General features: G+C 40.2%; 1 protein-coding gene across 1 annotated transcript; it reads left to right on the top strand.

Annotated features, from left to right (window-relative positions):
• Positions 1-30: 30 nt before the first annotated feature.
• Positions 31-11,270, top strand: LOC141020257 (inositol-tetrakisphosphate 1-kinase-like). The gene is made up of 10 exons (XM_073495353.1): positions 31-113; positions 498-522; positions 8,861-8,983; positions 9,207-9,324; positions 9,413-9,514; positions 9,713-9,753; positions 9,859-10,024; positions 10,718-10,785; positions 10,892-11,054; positions 11,134-11,270. The coding sequence occupies exons 1-10, from the start codon at positions 31-33 to the stop codon at positions 11,268-11,270; spliced, it is 1,026 nt and encodes a 341-aa protein (XP_073351454.1).
• The last annotated feature ends 6,757 nt before the right edge of the window (positions 11,271-18,027 follow it).

Genomic DNA, 18,027 nt, shown 5'->3' with positions numbered 1-18,027 from the left:
GCTGCTGGTGCCCCCCACACACACAGCCCAATGTCAGGTCGCAGGGTTGGCTTCTGTCTCAGCGATAAGAAACGCAGGAGGATGAATTTGGACGCTTTTGTAGACATCTGTGCGTAAGTTGATGAAGATTGACTTTTTAAAAAAATAATTTAGAGCTTATGATTAGTGTGACTGTCTCTGTGGTAAAGGTGAATGGCCCCCATCAGGTGGGGTCCCATAGCAAAATGAGGAATATGTTGCTTTAATTTTATTTTAAGGCAATACGTATAATCTCAGTTAGGAAACATGTACTGATGACTATTGTAGTAACAGGTGACACCCTCACTATAATCTAGTGTGTACACAGTTGTGTAAGTCTTTATCAACAGTAATAAAAATCTGTCCATAGGAGGCTTTATTGCCACACCAGAAGCTTTATTCATTGTCTGTTTGACATCACATGACGTCTGTGTAATCATTACCTTCAGGCTATAAACATGTCCGTATTTTCCCTGCAGGGGCCATGGAGTGGAAGTGGTGGAGGTGAGTGTCTTTACTTCACATATACATGAAATCAATACAACCTTAAAGGTTAATAATGAAGAAATGAAGACAGGCGGAGTGAAAAATGAGGAAGAGGATTAGGAATTTCTTAAAGCTGTACCTGATAACCTGTTTGTCTGCGTTTGTTGGTGGCTTTGTGATTGTGTACATGAGATGGGTGTATGCCTGTCCTCAAATGCCATAACACACACACACACACACACACACACACACACACACACACACACACACACACAGACGTACATATTGCATGCTGTCATTTTATACCACAGATTAAGCAGTTACAGTTAAACTATGACATTAGTGGTTGTACTTTGGGAACACTCTACACCCACAGACACACACATGTGTCATGTACAGATGTCTACAACTTTAGTAATCCATGTCACAGCCACCTGCAGCCCCCTCCTACAATCTATGCGCAGCAAAACCGAGGAACAATGGCTGCCTGTTTTGTAACTGCTCAGACATTTCACTGAATGTGAATATCTGCACAGAAGCACAACAGATATTTTTGTATACAGACCACAAAACCTGGCACATACATCAGTAAAACATTGTCAAATTACAATAAACTAATTTGAGGTTTTTTTTTGTTTTTTTGTTTTTTACAGAAGTTAGCTTTAGTCAAAAAACTGCAGAGTGGTGCACATCTAAAGAGCAGTGGTGAAAAATAAAAACCCTGAACATAATTAGTTGAATTAAAGAGGGTCCGTGTTGCAGGACACAAACAACATAAAGATGTTACAAATGTCTGATTTTACCCCCAACTACACCCCAATGGCATTATTTAGGGCAGTGGCTTTCAACCTATTTTGAGGTGACACATTTTTTAAAGATTACTCTGGTAACCTAAACTGAAATGAGAGACAAAATGACACTTTTAGTTTTGTCAAAATTATTGTGTAAACAAGGCCTTAAATGAATATTTTGTGACATTTCCATAACTTAAGAATACATTTATTTTATATAGCGCTTTTCAGGGTACACGTGGTACAGGTTAAAAAGCAGAATAATAAAAACAACACAATAAAAATACAAAAAGAGACAAGTTATACATTAAAAGCAGTTTTAAAAAGGTGAATTTCATGACATGTTAACACAATTGTCACTCATAAGATTAATTACGCTGAAGGTAGGGCTGGGCATTATGTTGATTTTACATCGTTATCGTGATATCAGACTATATACCTATATAGTCTCAGACTAAATGTCTTGGATTTCAGTTATTGTTATAAGGCCAGCAGTGGAAAGAGTACTGAAAATCTATACTCAAGTGCGAGTACAGTTACATTACTGAAATATTACTCAATTATAAGTAAAACTACTGGTATTAAAATAATACTTAAGTGAAAGTAATATTGTTCTCAAGCACTATACAGAGTTTTAGTTACTTTTAACCATTGATGTTTAATGCATTATCAGAAGCAGGCATTCAATCAAAGAGGTTTCTGTTTCTCCAAATCTTCAGTCTATCTTCTTCTGCTCTGTTCTGCTCAGGGGTCGTGGTCACCTCTCCATAACTGGGCCTGCTACAGAGTTTTGTGTTTTTTGTCCGTATGTCAGGGTTTTCTTTGGCCCGTTTGTGGTCAGATAGCTTTACTGGCTACAAAAATACAGATGAAAGCTTGGATATTGGAGGCGCTTCCGGGTCGCAACGAAGATGGCAGCTTGATTTCTGTGCTCCCCGACGGTTTCACGAATTAACCCTGTTAACCCCTGAGATAACTAAAAAAAGTGAGTGTTAAAACGCGGCGATGAACAGGGTTAACACAAGAAGTTGGAAAAACATGACCACGACAGAAGATATTGGTGAGTGTATGCCACCAAATGTTGCTAGCCGAAGTAGCTCCCCGACATGCGAGATGAGCGAGGAACATGGCGAGGACGGAGAAGACGATGCTAGCCTGCGTGGCATACTAAACGAACTACGAGACTTCAGGCGAGATAATAAACAGCACTTCACGGAGATTAAACAAGAACTGCACAAGACGAACGATAGACTGGTAGAAGCCGAGACCCGAATCGACGAAGCAGAGACAGCACTACAAGCGGTGTCAACGCTGGTGAAACGGCTCTCACAGCGCCAGGCTGACATGGAGGCTAAACTCATTGACCATGAAGGACGTGCTCGCAGAGACAATATCCGAATATACGGGATACCCGAAGACGCGGAGGGGAACAACGTCTCGTCTTTCCTGGAAAACTTACTGAAAGAGTCGCTGGGTTTTCCACCGGGCACAGAGCTAAAAATTGAGAGAGCACACAGAGCCACTGTTCCTAAGCCCACCGGCTCCCAGCTAAAGCCCCGGTCTATCATCGCCAAGTTTACGAGCTACAGAGTAAAAGAAGAGGTGATCCGAAGAGCCTGGCAAAAAAGAGAGGTTTTCTACAACAACACCCGCTTCTACATAGACCACGATTACCCATCAGCGATCCTGAAGAGACGTGTGGAATACGCGGAAGCCAAGAAAATATTAAAAGAAAGAAAGATCAAGTTCCAGACCCCCTACCCAGCGAGACTACGGGTTTTTTACAACGACGGCACCCGCCTGTATCAGAGCGCAACCGAGGCGACGGAGGACATGGCCTCACGCGGATTTCCCGTCACCATCATACCAGCACCAGTCGGCCCGGATGAACGAGAGACAGAACTCTTATCTACATGGCAAGTGGCAGGGCGCAGCCGGGTTGGAGCCAGGATCACCCCGGATAGAGCACCTCAAAAGAAAAAAGCCTCCCAGACGCAGTTCAAGGAGAAACTCCAGGAGTTCAGACGGAATTCTCCTCCAGAGTGAGGGACAATCAACCACCTGACCAAGAAAAAGCTGCAGATAAGTCTGACCCGGTTTACACTGTATTTTATTATGTTTATGAACCAACTGATCTAATTTTATTTTTTTTATTTTATTTTTCATCTGGGATTTAAAGACCCTAAGGATTAGGTTGATCTTAATTGCCTTTGTGACTGAAGCCGTATATGGTTCTCTTTTATTTAATTTGAAGTTTGAAAATTCCTATTTAAAAAAAAAACAAGTGTAAAAAGGTCGGGACACAGAAATCCTTCAGCTATGACTGTAAGTTTTATGCAGTCATCTCAAAGGGCCCTACTCTTAAAAAAGAGCTGGACATCCCTTTATGGGCGCTCTGACATCAGGAGCCCCTCAGAGGCTAATGAAGAAAGAGCCTCAACATTGGAAGCAAAAAACTCTAAGGAATATATGGACGTTTGGTTAAGATCTGTATTATTGTTCTTACTGTGTTATGTTCATCTCTCGAAGTTCACGAGAGTTTTTGGGATGTATGATGGTCCAAGAACTAGTCATGGTGTAGGGAGAATTCAGCCATATGCAACACATGCAGAAGACCATGGCTAATCATGATATTAAAATTGTTTCATTTAATATAAATGGAGTCTTGAACCCAATTAAGAGAAGCAAGATATTGAGCAAAATGAAAAAGGAGAATGCACATGTAGTGTTCTTACAGGAAACACACCTTAATCCTGTAGAACATGAAAAGCTGAAAAGAATGGGGTTTCCCCAGGTGTATCATTCATCTTGCAAATCAGGCCATAAGAGAGGGGTAGCTATTCTACTCTCTCATAGAGTTAAATTTGAAAAAAATTCAGAGGTAAAGGACAACGAGGGAAGATATTTACTTGTCTCAGGTAAGATAGAAGGGGTCCAAATAACCCTACTTAATGTTTATGCACCCCCCGGTAGTGATTTCATTTTCTACAGAAAAATTTTTGACTTAATGACGGAGACGACAGGTATACTTATATGTGGAGGAGACTGGAACATACGCCTCAACCCCAGACTAGATGGCTCCAAAGATTCTATTCAAACCTCCATACACAAGAAACTTAAGATTCTTATGTCAGAACTAGGAGTGCTGGATCTTTGGAGAGACTTCTACCCAACAGGCCGAGATTACACACATTATTCACACCCACACGCTGTCTACTCCAGAATCGACTATTTCTTCATTTTTAAAAGAGATCGCCATAGAATACATCATTGTGAGATAGGTAACATCGACTTGTCAGATCATGCACCTCTCTCATTGATGCTGCAAATTAATAATAATCCTGGAAATACACTATGGAGGTTAAATTCAAATGTTCTTAATAATGAACAATTCAAAACAAAAATTAAAGAAGAAATCAAACAATTTATGGAAGTAAACAATAATGGGGAAGTTGGTCCAGAAATTGTATGGGATGCACTAAAAGCCGTTATGAGAGGGAAAGTTATATCCTTCTGTGCTTACCAAAAGAAACAAAGACAATTAAGACTCTTAGAACTAAATAAAGAATTAAAAGAACTTGAGACAAAACACAAGAAGGGATCAAACCCAAATCTCATCTCGAAATTAAAAGAAATTAGGAATGAAATTAATGTTCTATACTCACAAGAAATACAAAAGAAGATGATTTATACAAAACAAAAGTATTACGAGTCTGGCCCGAAATTTTCTAAACTGCTGGCAAGGAAATTGCAAAAACAACAGTCAGATAACACAATCTACAAAATTAGGGACCCACTTTCCAAAGCTTTGCTACATAAGCAACATGAAATTCAAATGGCATTTCAAAATTACTATAAACAACTATACTCCCAACCACAATTATTAGATGAACAACAGATTGAACAGTTCTTATCATCTCTCAATTTACCCACCCTATCAGAAGATAAAAACAGAAAATTAAAAGCTGAAATAACAAAGGAAGAGCTGAACAGTGCAATTTCAAGGTTAAAATCAAATAAATCACCAGGGCCAGACGGGTTTTCTCCTGAATGGTACAAGACCTTTAGGACAGAGTTAACACCAATTCTTCTTAACATATTTAATACAGCTTTAAAGGAAGGGAAAACTCCACCAACTTGGACAGAAGCTACAATCTCGGTTATACCGAAGGAGGGAAAAGACAGACTGGACTGTGGATCATACAGACCAATCTCTGTCCTGAACACAGATTACAAACTGTATACATCAATCCTCGCCAAGAGAGTTGAGGAGGTCCTCCCTCACCTTATCCACACAGACCAAACAGGTTTTATTTCCCAGAGACAAACACATGATAATATTAGACGCTCATTACACATTTTAAGCCATATACAAAAACAGAAGTTACAGGCCTTATTGGTGAGCCTAGACGCAGAGAAGGCCTTTGATTCTGTGAGTTGGACGTTTTTGTATAAGACTCTTGAGAGATTTGGGTTTCATAAAGAATTTATTAAGGGAATTGGTACTCTATACAATCATCCAACTGCCCGCATTAAAATAAATGGATACCTCTCAGACACTATCAAATTAGAACGGGGCACTAGACAAGGTTGTGGTCTATCACCACTCCTTTTCGCAATTTATATAGAACCACTTGCTCAATGGATTAGGCAATCTGACAATATTAAAGGAATTACCATAAATGGGGAACAACACAAAATAGCATTGTATGCAGATGACATATTAATATACCTCAAAGACCCCGCCCACTCACTTCCTGAATTGTTTAAACTTTTAGATAGTTTCGGTAAATATGCGGGATACAAACTAAATATTCAGAAAACCCAAATCTTAACACAAAATTATAATCCATCTAAACAACTTCGGGATAGATACCATCTGAACTGGGATCAGGATGCAATGAAATATCTAGGTGTACTATTCCCTAAAGATATTTCTACATTAGCAAAGATTAATTATGACCCCCTTTTTACCAAAATAAAATTGGATATACAAAGATGGAATTCCAACCCCTTTATGAGCTTTACTCAAAGGGTGGAGACCATAAAAATGAATATACTCCCAAGATTTCTTTTTTTGTTTCAGGCCCTTCCTGTGGAGATAACCACAAAACAATTCTCTGAATGGGACAACATTATTTCTAGGTTCATATGGCAGGGAAAAAAACCCAGAGTAAGGTTTAAAACATTACAATTATCAAAAGACAGAGGAGGCATGGCTGTACCAAATTTAAAGGATTACTTTTTCTCAGCTCAAATTAGACCATTGATAAATCTGTGTAACCAAGATTATCATGCCAGGTGGAAAGACATCGAGCTTTCACTTGTTAAGGACCCTCCACTCTGGGCAGTACTCGGTAATAAGGATCTGGAAAACTTTGTAACCAAATTGCAGAATCCGTGGACAAAATTTCAAATTAAAACCTGGAACTCAATTAAAGACACATATAAATTACACGATAAATTGGGAATAATTAGGTGGTGCGCCTACGACCCTGACTTTAAACCGAATCAACTGGACCATAGATTTAAAAGCTGGATAACTAAGGGAATAACAACATTTCACTCAATAATAGACAAGGGACAACTTAAAAGTTTTCAAACTCTACAAAGAGACCACTCTTTAGAAAAGCAGGATTTTTACAGGTATTTACAACTACGTAATTACTACGATAAGGTAATTAGAAACTATACAGTGGATCCAGAAGACCCAATACTGAAAGAGATATTACGTGCTTATTCATCAGAGCGAGCCAAAGGTACTATATCTAGAATATATAAGGGCTTCATGATTAAAAAAACCTACTCTACAGACTACATTAAAGATAACTGGGAGAAGGAAGGTAATTTTGAATTGCCCAATGAGGAGTGGTACAGTTGTTGTGAGTTTCAATGGAAATGCACCAACTCACATACATGGAGAGAATTTGCATGGAAATGTTTAATCAGATTTTTTGTAACCCCTAAACAGAAAGCTCACTTTGCAGGAGAGGATCCACAGTGCTGGAGGATGTGTGGGAGCCGGGATGCAAACCATTGGCATATATTTTGGGAATGTCCAGTAATTGTAAATTTCTGGTCAGAGATGCATAAAATATTAGAAAACATGTTTCATATGAAAATACCATACCATTTCAAAACCTTTATTCTGGGAGAAATTAATTTTCTCACAGGGCATCTCAACAAATACCTATTTGGGGCTCTGATTTCTGCTGGCAAGAAAGCCATCACACGTCACTGGCTGCATCCTGACCCCCCCACAATAGAGGAATGGACTGTTATTGTTGATGAAATATATCAAATGGAAAAGATTACTTTCTCACTTCGGCTACAAATGGATAAATTCACAAGGTCATGGTCAAAATGGGTCTCTTATGTACAAACATCACAGTTTCACTCTAGAAACTAAATCACTTGTCTCCACCCACTTACTCTCGGTTATCTCCCTGTTGGTTTGAAGGACCGCCAGGTCTTGTATGTTTCATACTTATATGTGTATGTATTTCAGAACTCTTATCATTTTGATACCTAGTCTCCCTACAACTAAATGCAGCTGCTGTTATAAACCCATACATCCTGTTTTGATTCTTCATTGTTCCTTTTTCTTGTTTGCCCTTAGTTAGTTTTGTTTGTTTGTTTGTTTTTTCTTAAAAATATAAAAATATGCAGGTTTTGTTTCTTTCAACATTACACAACTATATGGCGATAGCTATGTTGATATGATGTTATCCTCTCTTCTTGACAATAATTGTAAATCAAGAATTCAACACCAGCTGTGTAATGTAATGTGTGAGAATAACAATAATAAAGAAAATTAAAAAAAAAAAAAAAAAAAAGAAAGCTTGGATATTAATTCAAAATGTACTCAGTACTCAATTATGATTTTAAAAGTAACTAAGTTACTTACATGTTGTAATGCATACTTAAGTAGGAGTAGACTTACAGACTAGAAAAAAAAACACCCAAAAAATGACTTGATTACAGTAATTTGAGTAGATGTAATTAGTTACTTCAGCTCCTGTATGTGGCATAAATGTTGTCCTTTCCTGTTTTTTAAAAGGCTGCATTACAGGACAGTGAACTCACCACATTGTTGTACTTATTCTGATACTTGCCCTTTACCCTTAGTCATTATATCCACATGACTGATGATTATTTATCAAAAATCTCATTGTGTAAATATTTTGTGAAAAAACTCACTCCTACATTATTGTGTCGCAATACTGATATCGAGGTATTTGGTCGGAATATCGTGATACTTGATGTCGTCCTAGTATGTACTGTATGAAGTGCTCTTGGGGAGATTTCTAAGTTTTTTAACTTAATTGCTGATAACTGATGATTGCTACAATGGTGACCCATTCAAAGTCTCTAATGACCAATTGGTGAGGAATAACCCAAAACATAAAGGCTAAATATAAAACAGCACATTTAATATCATATACATCATTTACATACATTCCCAGAGATAAGCAATATGAAAACTATTGGTACTGGTACTGGTGGTACTTTACTTGGATAGATCCACTACATATAGAATGTAAAAGTGTTTTTGTCTCTGTCAGATCGACCTCGCTAAGCCATTGGGACCCCAGGGACCCTTCGATGTCATCGTTCACAAGCTGTCTGATGTCATCGTGGAGGCTGAGCATGACAGCCAATCACAGCAGCTCCTTGCCAACTTCCAGGTAAGACTGCTTTATAAAAGAACGGCTGTTTTGCATCTGACCTAAATGGAGTCGATGAGAGTGGATTACTGACTGGGCGAAGAGGGGAAAACATACAGTTGGCCAGTATTTGTTGAGTTTTGTTTGATTTTGCAGCTGTATGCTTGTCAGTGAGCAACTACTCATTCTCACTAACAGCATGCTGTTAGTGAGACTATTTCTTCATCTGTCCTTTAAATTCCAGAGCTATGTCTCAGCTAATCCCAGTACAGTTCTTCTGGACCCCCTGCCTGCCATGACCCAGCTACTAGACCGCTTTGTCTCTTATCGGATCATGACCAAGCTGCACAACTCACTCCAAGGTGAACTGCAGCTTCATAGTGTTTACAGTAGTTAAGTGCTGCTTGCAGATATTAACACCTGCCTTTCCTATTATATTCTGTCTGATAGACTGGCATATCTGCAGCCCTCCTTATCTTGAGATCCACAGTGCCAGCGACCTGCCATCCATTCAACAGGCTGTGACGACCCAGGGCCTGAGCTTTCCTCTCAGTCAGTTCACTCTCTATCTGCAGCCTTACATTTAATTCTTATATTTTCATTTTACAACTATCTCTCAGCTTCTTTCTGTATTTAAATGAAGCCTAAGAGATTACAGTATTAGGGAGTAGGTATTTTGGTCAGTGGTGTGTCACCTATCCTTCGTTACTTCTTGTGTGCTAATGTCGCAATTGTCTCTGTTGATCCCAGTTTGTAAAACCAGAGTGGCCCATGGCTCACTTTCCCATGAGGTGAGTGGATTGCTTCAAAATTGTACTTCCAGTCAGGATTATTTTGTTCATTCACTGCTGTATACTTGCTCATGTTCATTAACTGTCTGTGCAATGTCTGTGCAGATGTCTCTGATCTTCAGTGCAGGGAGTCTGGCTGTTGTCCGTCCTCCCTGCGTGCTCCAGAGCTTCGTCAGCCACGGAGCTGTTCTGCACAAGGTGTTTGTTGTAGGAGACAGACACTTCTGCGTAGAGAGGCCCTCACTCAAGAACTTCCCCTCCGGTCCCTCAAGTCAGTCTGCACCAGACCTTCTTGTCCTTCTATGCCTCTCTTTTCCTTCCCTTTTCTGACTTTTCCTTTCCTTTCCTTTCCTTTCCTTTCCTTTTCTGTCTTGTCTTTTCCTTCCCTCTAATCTGTTGTCATTTTCTTTTCTGTCCATTTCCTGTCTTTCCTTCCCTCAATTGCGTTGTTCTCTCTTTCCGTTCCCTTCCCTTTTCCATCTTGCATTTTCCTTTCCTTCAATTTCCTGCCTTGTTCTTCCCTTTCCTTCCCTCTATTGTGTTGTCCTTCTTAACTTTCCCTTTCCTGCCATATTCTTTCCTTTCCCTCCCCTATACATCTCGTCTTTTCCTTCTCTCTAATGTGTTTAATTTCCCTTCCGTCGTTTTCCTGCCTTTTTCTGTCCATTTCTTCCCTTGATTGTGTTGCCCTTTCCTTCCCTTCCTTTCCTTTTCCATCTTGTCTTTTCCTTTCCTTTTATTTCCTGCCTTGTCCTTTCCCTTTCTTCCCCTATGTCTTTTCTTTTCCTTCCCTCGGCCATGTTTCCTTTCCTTTCCTTACCTTTTCCATGTTGTCCTTTTTTTATTTCCTCTCCCTTCCTGTCCTGTATTGTCCTGATATAACTTGCTTTGTCCAATGTTATGCAACCTTGTTTTTCTTAACCCTATTTGTTCCACTCAAATTGCGATTTCTCTTTGCCTGCAGACAGGAAGACCATCTTCTTCAACAGCCATCAGGTGTCCAAGCCAGAGTCAAGCTCTGATCTCACAGCAGTAAGCAGTACAGGTGGCATCACACGTGCTCACAAAGTACCCACCCATTTGGCACCTTAGCCTGAAGTCCACCCTAAACATGTCCTTTCTCCTCCTGTTCTCCAAGCTGGATGAGCAGATGCCCTGCCTGCCTCCTCCCAGCTCCGAGGCCGTGGCCGCTCTGGTCAGAGAGCTCCGAGTCCAGCTTGGCATGGCCCTGTTCGGCGTGGACGTCATCATCAACATACACACACACACCCTCACTGTCATCGACATCAACATCTTCCCAGGTAGTGCAGCTGTTCACACACATACACACACACACACAGTGCACATGGTGCTGATCTGATACACTCTTCTCTCTCTCAGGCTATGAGGGAGTGCCCCAGTTTTTCTCCTCTCTGCTCAGCCACATTGAGTCAGTGTTGGACAAACAGACCTCTGCTGGCCCCCAGCCTACAGCACAGACTACAGGTGGTCCATCTGCTGCGTCAACTGGTCTCTGAGACGCCTCAGGGACAGAGCACGGACTGCTCTCTTCAGCTTCCTAAGACAAATAAAGTCATCAGTACTGGCTTTTTTCACTCTTTTGTTAGGACCATACTCAGCTGTTTTCAGGTCTTTGCTTCAATTGTAAGAAGTTATTTATTTGAAATTTGTATTATGACTTGATTTCAACCTGTATCCCCTGTAAATCACACTAATAATGAGGTGCTGTCAAGTGATTCTGCTCTCTTCACAAGTCGACGGACCAAACAGACGACACGTGATGGTTTAATACACTTTCTGTTTATTGATTGACAGGTAGCATAGAAGAAGATACAGCAGGCACAAAATACAGCACTCTGATTGGCCAGTAATATTACAAATGGTGATCTTGTTATAATTTTTTTCTTCCTGTTGTTCGAAATGTCCTTTATGCCCTTGTGTCACCCCCCACAGACATTTCCTACATCTTTCTTGCTGGTTTGTAAGATACATTTTGTGGAAACATTTTGCACTTCTATAGAAAAAGAAAACTACAGTATATTATTTTTTTCCGTTTATACTCAAGTGAACAAACATGTCATCTTTGGAATAGACAGTAATGAGCTCATCAGTGTTTACTGATCATGTGTGTTATAACTACGTGTTTACACAAGTTGACCGGCTGCCTCGCCAGTGTTCAAATACAGAAATGTATTGTAAATCTTGGCTGTGTAGAAAAAGAGAGGTTATATGTGCTATATGAGTACTATATAATGTATTTTGAATACATATTTAAATACATTAAATAATTCATTATTTGGCTAATTATTGCATTCACATGTGCTGTAATCTATTTGTGTTATTGCAGTAAATGGGCCTCCAGTGGTAACCCTGTTAATCCTGCACTGTGTGCATTTCTACCCAGTGTCCTCTTGGGGGCGATGTTGCTTCATATTTCTTATGACCTTGGCTTACAGACCATGATATCTGATATTTACACAAATGACATGACAGCCATGAAAAATGTGATGTAACACAACTAAGCATTTATCAACATTATTGTTACCAAAAGACAACAAAATGGCTTTAGTGTCTCCCTCCTCCCTCGACTCCTCCTTGGCTTGTTAAGAGTGCAAAGCTGGCTGAGAACCTGAAGTGACACTTTTAGACCTTGTAAGCTCCAAGTACATCACGTACTGTCACCACATACTAACCACCTCGAGACAAACTTAACATCTGACATACGTGGCAGAATTTCAACTCCCTCTGTGTTTTGTTTGTGTCACCCTGGTTCGTCTCAAACAGTCTGGTTTTAACAGTGCGTGAGCCAAATGAAACACAATCCTTGGTTCTACTTTATCATCAAAGAAAGAAGGAGGAAATAATGACTTACTCCTGTGTAGAAATATCAGTAATGCATATCATTAACAGTCAGAACAGCAGGAACAGCTTACACATAGTTATCAATTATTGCACAAAATATATATTGAAGTACATACTGTATATTATTTATAGCAGGGAATTAGTTTTTCCCACCAAAAACACACCATCAAGGATGATACCTTCAGAGAAAAGAAGCACTACTTGACAGTATTCATAACTCAGATTTCAAAGATGATGGTGTTTGTGTGGTTGGTAATCAGCAGTCAAAATAAGATTTGAATGAAAGTGCTGAATGCTTCGCATTCATGGCAGTTTACAACTGAACTGAAATCACCTGTCTACTTTACAAACAGCATTTACAGGAACTGAGACAGGAACACGAGTGGAAATGGAAACGACGATCTTTCCGATTCTCTGGAAAAAATTTTCCTCAATGCACTGACACATTCAAATGAGCATGGAGGAAACTGGCAGCCTTTTCCAGGCAAAATCTAAAAGCAGCAATGAAACAACAGTTTCTACTAATGTCCATTTACAGACTCACATCTGAAGACATTTCTCTGAGTGCTGTGGGGATTTGAAGGCTGTTAAATGGAAAATGTGTGAGCTGAATGTGTGACTGTGAATGCAACAAAGGGTTTTGTCCGTCTGCTCTGTGTGTGTGTTTGTGTGTGTTTGTGTGTATTCCTGTGTCTTATCCTCTGCGAAGCTCCCTCAGCTCTGCAGCGACTTTGCGCAGCTCTGCTTCAATCTCCAGCAGCTCCTGTGAACAGACGAAATGAGAATATATGACACAGCAATACAGAACACATGGTAATGCTTTAGATTAGGGCACTAACAAAACTCACTGGGTGCCTGCTGGTAGGCTGGGACAAAGAAATAAATGACAAATAACTACCTGGTACATATTTAATGTGTACCAAACAGAGATGTGGACTTAAATACTTGTAATTTAATTTGAGACATCATGACTTAAATGACTTGTCTGTATTCATTTTAGACTTTCAGTTTAATTTTATTTTAGTCTGGCTGTCAGTTTTTAACTGTATAAAAGTGATGAGGAGAGAATCGTTTTTTAATTGAGAAGAGATTAAGAAACAGATAAGCTTTTATGAAGCTTTTAGTTATTTTGAGATCGAGATATATAATACAAATTAAATTTGTCGGCTAATAACATCATTATGAGACAGGTAGTAATAACTTGTCTTTTATCTTTATTAAGACCAGATACTGCAGGTAAGACTGCAGAATCTAGGGGAAATTAGTGACTTAACCTGGGACTCGACTTGACTTGCCCAAGAAAAAATGACTTGGGACTTGTTTGAGTCACAAGTTTGATACCGAAAGAGGAAGGGTTAGGAGGATTTTCACAAGCAAACAAACACATGCTTGTGTTTGGATGGACAAATTTTGTTTTCTCTTTGACTGTATTCTTATTTGTTATAGACTGTACTGTGTAAATAATACACCAGAATCAGCAATGGTACCTTTACAGCATGCACAGCCAATATTTACATTGTATTTACCTTGAAAAGGGGGTGAACAACCAATCTCTTTATTTATAGCTCGCACACGCTTTAACTACACTGTAATTCCATGGAAAAGGGTGAACAAGGGGCTGTTTTATTTAATGACTCGAATACCTTGGACTTATACTATAACAAGGTATATTATTATTATATATTATATTAATATTTACTGACAGGACACTGAAGGTGATTTTATGATCAATGCTGATGTTTGGGACACCAATAAGTTGTAAGCACCTCATTCCCTAACCTCTTGTCCTTTTCCCCTACACTTACATTAAGTACACAGTGAATACTTCATTAGTACCACATCACATATTATTTGCAGCAACTTACCTCCCCTTCATCTTCTTCAGCATCACCCTCCTCCTCATCTTCCTCCTCTGGCCCCTCCTCATCCTCTCTGACAAAGTCATCCTCATCCTCATCTTCCTCGTCCTCCTCTTCCTCATCCTTGTACCTCTCCCGCTCAAACTGCTGCGTGGCCTCATCGCTTGCCTTCTCCATCTCCCTCTTCTGCTGCGGCTCCTTCACCTCCGCCACAGCCTCCTCCTCCTTCTTCTTCACTTCATTCTCTGCTGTCTCATCTTCCTCCTTTTCTTCTACGCCCTCCTTTTTCTCGCCCTTGTCCTCTGCTGTCCTTTCATCGTCCTCTTTTTTCACGTCCGGTGTCTCCTGCTCGTCCTCCTCCTGCACCCGTTTCATCTTCCTGACGAGCTCCTCCAGCTCCTCCTGCTTCTCCTTCCTCACCCTCTCCTGCTCTGGCTTGCTCTTGCTGTCCTGCTCTTTAAGCAGCTCCTTTAGCTCCTTCTCCACCTTCTCCTTCTCCACCATCAGCTCCACCTCGTTCTTCCTCCTCTCCTCCATCCTCTGCTTCTCCAAGTCCTCCTCTTTTTCTGCCTCCCTCTCTTTGTCCCCCTTTTCCTTCTTTTCCTCCAGTTTTTCCTTCTGCTCTGCTCCAGAGCCTTTCTGGATCTCCCTCTCCTTCACCGCCTCGTAGCGTTTCTTCTTCAGCTCTTTCAGCAGTTCTTTGAGCTCTTCATCATTCTTCTCCTCCTTCCCTTTCTTGGTGATCTCTTCAGCTAGCAGCTCCTCCAGCTCCTTGGCTCGCTCCTCTTCATTGTCCCTCCCTCTGTCTTCGATCCGGGGCTCCTCCATCATCTTCTGCTTCGTGTCATCTTCCTCTGTCTTGTCTTCTTTATTGTCCTCTGTCTGTTTTGGATGGTCGGTCACGTCTCTTTCCTCCTTCTCCTCCTCATCCCTCTGCTCAAAGTCGCTCTCATCGTCCGCCAGGTTGTACTCATATCGCTCCCTCTCGTCATCTCTCTCCCTTTCTCTCTCTGCAACAGTCAGATTGCAATGGTCAGTCACATGTGGTGTTAAAATGCACGGGTAGAGACTTTTACATTACTTTAATTCCAAGAAAAATAAACAAAACACCAAATCAGGCTTTCTTTTTTTTAGCTGGGGAAAAGTATGTTCAAAATACACCAAAATGAGTCCAAAAGAATTTGTTGGTACCATCAACAGCCAGCTTCTGCAGCTCCCTGAGCAGACCGTGGTGTCTTTGCACTTCATCAAGTTCCTCTGCAAAAATAATGGGACACAACACTTCAAAACAATATCACAACAACAACAGAGTACAGAACACCAACAGGGGATCTACACATGTAACTCTGTGGATGTAGACAAGTCTCGAATGACACCCATCACACTCTGGAATGATGTTAAACTTAAGCAAATAAGGCTATATTAACATGTATTGTTGCATTCATAGATTATTAATCAAACATTTAGTTTTTAATGGTGGACAATTCATGTCCAAATGTCTTGCTTTGTCCTACGAACAGTCCAAAATCTCCAAATTGTTTGATTTACGATGACACAACACAGAGAAAACTACAAAAATGGCCACATTGATCTGGCCAATGCTTCACAATTTTGCATAAAAATACTTTCAAGATTAATTGATTAATAGAGTGGTAATGATTCATTTCCTGTCCACTAATCAACTGATTCATTCAGCTCTAAACACTACATAACATTACTTGAGTATTGATGAGCAGATAATTAGAAATGTCACCTGCTAGCTGTGCGCCACACTCATGTTGGGACCCATCTTCATTCAGTGTCTCCTGAATAATACATTCAACCTGGAGGTACAATACGAAAACACACAATTACAGGTCAAGTAATTATAATTTATTATATTACATCATATATATATATGATGCTGAGTGATAGGGGGAAATAAAAATAAAAAGGACTTGTTTCTGACCTTTGCATCATCAAGGGGTGAGGTAACTGGCCGGCTTCCCACTGAGGCACAGGACGAGTTGGGACAGAGATGGAGTATGAGGGAGAATGGGAACACAAATCAATATATTTAGCATTTCTGCAACAGCCAAAACTGCACCAAACTATGCTACAGATCAGCACAGACGAGCTTTGTTTGTTTTCTTAGCGATGGTTCGTCCTGCACGGGCGTGGGTGGAGCTGTTCCCTCATTAAGGTAAGCACAGTTACCTTGGTAAAGCGACACAGCAAAGAAGCTTAACCCCATCTCCCTCTCTCTGCAGGATGCAGATATTCCCAAAGGCTTTAGCTCACAGGTCGTTTCCCACCAGGGCTAAATCAGTCCACAATCCCTGCTCTGCCAGCAGATCATTAAAGGCACACTAAGCAGTGCCATCAGCACCTTTTCTCATGGAGATACACTGAGTCTAACAAGGATCTAAATGTCAGTAGAGATCACAATCCATGTTCAGCCCGAGCCTGTGACCTTTTCTTTTATTGTTGTGTATTTGGCTGAGGCACAACATATGATGGTGATCAGTTCTTAGACTTTCATTTAGTCATGAATCTAAATGTCAGCTCATTATACGTCGGCCAGTTTGGAAAATTTTTTATGTTTTGTATCAAATTGCCACCGCCAAACCAAATCAAGTAAATCCATGAAACATTATTAACAAAACACCCTGAATAGGATGAGTAATTTTAAATTATATAGTTGTACTAGCATCTGGATGATCAAAACAATCTGCTTAACTCTTCAGGCCTTTTGTGTTTGATGTGGTTATTTCTACACATTGTCAGAACACACTGGAGTTGCTTTGAGACTTTTATGTGGATACACTCAATTTACAGTAATCACCCCAAACTATGGTTACTACTCCTCCACAGAAGATATGATACAGACTGAAACACAACGCTGCAGAGTTCAGGTGAACTTGCTCCTTCTGTCTTCACATGACATATGTGGCTGTACGTTTGATCTAAACTGTGAGTCAGCACAAAGCCAGATCAGTACAGATCAGGATCAGTTGGACTAATTGACACCATCCATGTCCACTGATGAACCCCCCTACAGACACGTGAGCTGCAGGCAGTTTGGCCCTGTAATGCTCAGCACGTCCATGTGATGGTAAGTGTGTGTGTGTGTGCGTGTTGTCTACACTGTATCTAAGCTGGAACACCTTGGCCCCTTAATTAAAACTGTGATCTGGCTCTGCTTTTATTGGCTTGTCCAACCAAATGTTAAACATCCAGAAATTTAAAAAAGAAAGCATCCAAGCAAGTCAAGGGACTGCAGGTTGTCAAATGAGCAAATGATTTGACAAATTCATCTCCAGAATGTTGGCTTGACTAAAAACTAGAGCACATGTGAGTCAGGCGCAGATGCACCTGTAGGGGCTGAGAGATGCGCACTAATGAGTTTATGATATCACTCCTCCTCTTGACATTTAATAGACGTTGAGCTGCAGTGGCATTTAGTGGTCCTGTAAGATTATTATAAGCCTATAGCTGCTGTTTCTCTGTTGACATGTTTCTTTCTTTTTTTAAATGTATACTACACATAGCTTTAGTTGTACTATTTATCCTT

This window comes from Pagrus major, chromosome 2, assembly GCF_040436345.1.
Source record: "Pagrus major chromosome 2, Pma_NU_1.0".
NCBI classification, from domain to species: Eukaryota; Metazoa; Chordata; class Actinopteri; order Spariformes; family Sparidae; genus Pagrus; species Pagrus major.
Note: the sequence above shows the minus strand (reverse complement) of the source record. Positions and strands in the feature narration are given on the sequence as shown.